The sequence below is a fragment of the Amblyraja radiata genome, chromosome 46 (assembly GCF_010909765.2).
Source record: "Amblyraja radiata isolate CabotCenter1 chromosome 46, sAmbRad1.1.pri, whole genome shotgun sequence".
In the NCBI taxonomy this organism is placed as follows: domain Eukaryota; kingdom Metazoa; phylum Chordata; class Chondrichthyes; order Rajiformes; family Rajidae; genus Amblyraja; species Amblyraja radiata.
This window is the reverse complement of record NC_046001.1, coordinates 12,501-17,500: the sequence shown is the minus strand read 5'-3', so window position 1 is coordinate 17,500 and position 5,000 is coordinate 12,501. Positions and strand designations below refer to the sequence as shown.

The 5,000-nt window shown below is 45.9% G+C and overlaps 1 protein-coding gene across 1 annotated transcript in view; it reads left to right on the top strand.

Annotated features, from left to right (window-relative positions):
* The window catches only part of hat1 (histone acetyltransferase 1), a 39,996-nt gene that overhangs the window by 22,496 nt on the left and 12,500 nt on the right, over window positions 1-5,000 (top strand). Inside the window, exons 6-7 of the mRNA XM_033015831.1 lie at window positions 1,591-1,712; window positions 3,414-3,518. Of these exons, the coding sequence (XP_032871722.1) occupies window positions 1,591-1,712; window positions 3,414-3,518 (227 nt within the window). The remainder of the gene's footprint in view (window positions 1-1,590; window positions 1,713-3,413; window positions 3,519-5,000) is intronic.

The following is a 5,000-nucleotide window of genomic DNA, read 5'->3' as shown; positions in this document are numbered from 1 at the left end:
CCGGTGCCTCAGGTCAGCTGGTCAGCTGCTCCTTGAGGTACACGGTCTAAGCGGAAGCTCAGAGGGGATAGAGCCTTTTCTGTTGCTGCTCCGGCACTCTGGAACACCTTGCCGTTGCACATCAGACAGGCCCCCTCACTGTCCATCTTCAAATCCTCACTAAAAACTCATTTTTATTCTCTGGCTTTCGAAACTCATTTTTATTCTCTGGCTTTCGACTGGCTTTCGACATTGCTCCTGTTCTTAGTGCTTTTAATGTCTTTTAATTTTTACTGTTTCTAGTCCTTCCTTTTACGGTTTTTAATGGTTTGTAATAACTTTTTGTCCATGAGTTCTCATGTACAGCACTTTGTGGCAACTGCGGTTGTTTAAAGCGCTTTATAAATAAAGTTTATTATTATTATTATATTATTACCTCGGGGACTGCCAATCAACCCCCCTCCCCCCGAACACTCCTCCCACAGGAAAAACACTATGACTATGCATGTAAATAGATTTATTTATTGAAATCATATTCTATGTCGCTCTTCCAGGGAGATGCTAACTGCATTTCGTTGTCTCTGTACTAAATTTACTAGAATGTTGCCTGGGTTTCAGCAACTAAGTTACAGAGAAAGGTTGAACAAGTTAGGGCTTTATTCTTTGGAGCGCAGAAGGTTAAGGGGGGACTTGATAGAGGTTTTTAAAATGATGAGAGGGATAGACAGAGTTGACGTGGATAAGCTTTTCCCACTGAGAGTAGGGAAGATTCAAACAAGGGGACATGACTTGAGAATTAAGGGACTGAAGTTTAGGGGTAACATGAGGGGGAACTTCTTTACTCAGAGAGTGGTAGCTGTGTGGAATGAGCTTCCAGTGAAGGTGGTGGAGTCAGGTTCGTTTTTATCATTTAAAAATAAATTGGATAGTTATATGGATGGGAAAGGAATGGAGGGTTATGGTCTGAGCGTAGGTAGATGGGACTAGGGGAGAATACGTGTTCGGCACGGACTAGAAGGGTCGAGATGGCCTGTGTCCGTGCTGTAATTGTTATATGGTTATATGGTATACTGTACACTGACAATGACAATTAAAATTGAATCTGAATCTGAATCTGAGATTCGGCGTAGGCGAAGGAATTGGGAGTAGGGGATGGAGTCCTTACAGGAAGCAGGGTGGGAAGAAGTGTAGTGGGAAGAAAGACTTATCTATACTCCCAAGCCTTTCCTGACGTCCACTGAGCGAGGGCTATATGTATATATGTATTTTGTTTGTTTATACTATTCTTATAACAAATGTAAAGCACTTTGTCCAACGAGAGTTGTTTTTAAAATGTGCTATATAAATAAATGTGACTTGACTTGGCTTGACATTAATGTACTTCTAACAAAAGAAAATTTAAAAAAAAATTTTAAAAACCCGGTGAGACAGGCAGAGTTGAGCTGCATTTAGCGCGATTGGGTCTCCGAAGCCGCGCGCGTACGTGGCCTCCAAAAAAACTGTGTCCCCCAGTCCCCTCCATGCTCTCGGGCACATTCACCATCGGACCGAAACATCACTGGATTGAGTTGGATTGCGGCTTAATGAGAATACTTATTTTTTTTTCTGCAGACTGATATCACCTGCCCAGGATTCAAAGAATATCACGAGAGGTTGCAAACATTTCTTATATGGTTCATCGAAACTGCAAGTTACATCGACGTGGATGATGACAAATGGCAATTCTTTCTCGTGTAAGTAGACATCGGATGCATGGCAGAGAAGTATTTTTATTCATGCCCCCCCCACCCCTGAGTAGAAACATAGAAACATATAAAATAGGTGCAGGAGTAGAGGCCATTCGGCCCTTTGAGCCTGCACCGCCATTCAATATGATCATGGGGAACAAGGACATGGCAGACCAATTGAATAACTACTTTGGTTCTGTCTTCACTAAGGAAGACATAAATAATCTGCCGGAAATAGCAGGGGACCGGGGGACAAATGAGATTGAATGGCGGTGCAGGCTCGAAGGGCCTACTCCTGCACCTATTTTCTATGTTTCTATGATAGAAACATAGAAAATAGGTGCAGGAGTAGAGGCCATCTCTTTAGCCACAAGGGCCACATCTAACTCCCTCTTAAATGTAGCCCACCACTCTCTGTGTGTGAAAAAAAAAATGTTTTCCTCATCTCGGTCCTAAAAGCTTTCCCCCTTATCCTTAAACTGTGTGTGTGGCCCCTTGTTCTGGACTTCCCCAACATCGGGAACAATCTTCCTGCATCTAGCCTGTCCAACCCCTTAAGAATTTTGTAAGTTTCTATAAGATCCCCCCTCAATCCCCTAAATTCTAGCGAGTACAAGCTGCACCTTCTACCTGAAGGTAGCGGGGAGATGAGTGTGTGGCCAGGATGGTGTGGGTCTTTGATGATACTGCCAGCCTTTTTGAGGCAGCGACTGCGATAGATCCCCTCGATGGAAGGAAGGTCAGAGCCGATGATGGACTGGGCAGTGTTTACTACTTTTTGTAGTCTTCTCCTCTCCAGGGCGCTCAAGTTGCCGAACCAAGCCACGATGCAACCGGTCAGCATGCTGTCTACTGTGCACCTGTAGAAGTTAGAGAGAGTCTTCCTTGACAAACCGATTCTCCGTAACCTTCTCAGGACCATGGAGCTGGATTTAGTGCTGGATTGAACCTCCGAAGTCGTGCTTGTGCGTGCGTCTGTGTGTATGCGCGCGTGTGTGTGTGTGTATGTGTATGCGCGCGTGTGAGTGCGTGCGTGTGTATGCGCGCGCGTGTGTGAGTGCGTGTGCGCATGCGCGTGTGTGCGTGTGTGTATGCGCACGTGCGTGTGCGCACGTGTGAGTGAGCGTGCGTGCGTGTGTATGCGCGCGCGTGTGTGTGCGTGTATGTGCGCGCGTGTGTGTGCGTGTATGTGCGCGCGTGTGCGTGCGTGAGTGAGTGCGTGCGCGTGTGTGTGTATGCGCGCGTGTGTGAGTGAGTGCGTGTGTATGTGCGTGCGTGTGTGCGTGAGTGAGTGCGTGCGTGTGTATGCGCGCGTGTGTGAGTGAGTGCGTGCGTGTGTATGCGCAAATAACAGATGATTAGTTATTAATGTTCAGAGTTTTGTCCGAGCCAGGTTTAATAGCCTGATGGCTGTGGGGAAGTAGCTATTCCTGAACCTGGTCGTTGCAGTCTTCAGGCTTCTGTACCTTCTACCTGAAGGTAGCGGGGAGATGAATGTGTGGCCAGGATGGTGTGGGTCCTTGATGATGCTGCCAGCCTTTTTGAGGCAGCGACTGCGATAAATCCCCTCGATGGTAGGGGAGGTCAGAGCCGATGATGGACTGGGCAGTGTTTACTACTTTTTGTAGTCCATACAAGATGCTGAGGGTCTGAAAATGTTACAGCTATTGTAATTTATCTTGTCTCTCCATTTCTATTTTAATGCAGGTTTGAAAGATATCTTGAAGATGGTTCCCCACGATTTGCTACTGTGGGCTATTTGACTGTGTACAACTTCTATGCTTACCCCGACAAGATGAGACCTCGAATTGGGTACGTAATATTCCTTGCTGAAGTAAATGCCAAGCAAATTTCAAAATTGAGAAGTCTCCAATGAAGGATGTGGTCATTATGGTGTGGGCAGTTACAATGGAGTCATTATTTTTATTTCCATAACAGCTTGTATTTGCCTGTATAAGAAATAAAAACATTGAAAATAGGTGCAGGTGTAGAGGCCATTCGGCCCTTCGAGCCTGCACCATTCGCCATTCAATATGATCATGGCTGATCATCCAACTCAGTATCCTGTACCTGCCTTAAGGGGTTGGACAGGCTAGATGCAGGAAGATTGCTCCCGATGTTGGGGAAGTCCAGGACAAGGGGTCACAGCTTAAGGATAAGGGGGAAATCCTTTAAAACCGAGATGAGAAGAACTTTTTTCACACAGAGAGTGGTGAATCTCTGGAACTCCCTGCCACAGAGGGTAGTCGAGGCCAGTTCATTGGCTATATTTAAGAGGGAGTTAGATGTGGCCCTTGTGGCTAAGGGGATCAGAGGGTATGGAGAGAAGGCAGGTACGGGATACTGAGTTGGATGATCAGCCATGATCATATTGAATGGCGAATGGTGCAGGCTCGAAGGGCCGAATGGCCTCTACTCCTGCACCTATTTTCTATGTTTCTATGTTTCTATGCCTTCTCTCCATATCCCCTGATCCCTTTAGCCACAAGGGCCACATCTAACTCCCTCTTAAATATAGCCAATGAACTGGCCTCAACTACCTTCTGTGGCAGTGAATTCCACAGATTCACCACTCTCTGTGTGTGGAAAAAAAAATGATTTTCTCATCTCGGTCCTAAAAGACTTCCCCCTTATCCTTAAACCAGGATTAGGAGAAGGGGAGATGCAACGAGACCTGGGTGTCATGGTACACCAGTCATTAAAAGTAGGCATGCAGGTGCAGCAGGCAGTGAAGAAAGCGAATGGTATGTTAGCATTCATAGCAAAAGGATTTGAGTATAGGAGCAGGGAGGTTCTACTGCAGTTGTACAGGGTCTTGGTGAGACCACACCTGGAGTATTGCGTACAGTTTTGGTCCCCTAATCTGAGGAAGGACATTCTTGCCATAGAGGGAGTACAGAGAAGGTTCACCAGACTGATTTCTGGGATGTCAGGACTTTCATATGAAGAAAGACTGGATAGACTCGGCTTGTACTCGCTAGAATTTAGAAGATTGAGGGGGGGATCTTATAGAAACTTATAAAATTCTTAAGGGGTTGAACAGGCTAGATGCAGGAAGATTATTCCTGGGATGTTGGGGAAGTCCAGAACAAGGGGCCACACACACAGTTTAATGATAAGGGGGAAGAAGTCTTTTAGGACCGAGATGAGAAAAACATTTTTTTTCACACACAGAGAGTGGTGAATCTGTGGAATTCTCTGCCACAGAAGGTAGTTGAGGCCACAGTTCATTGGCTATATTTAAGAGGGAGTTAGATGTGGCTAAAGGGATCAGGGGGTATGGAGAGAAGGCAG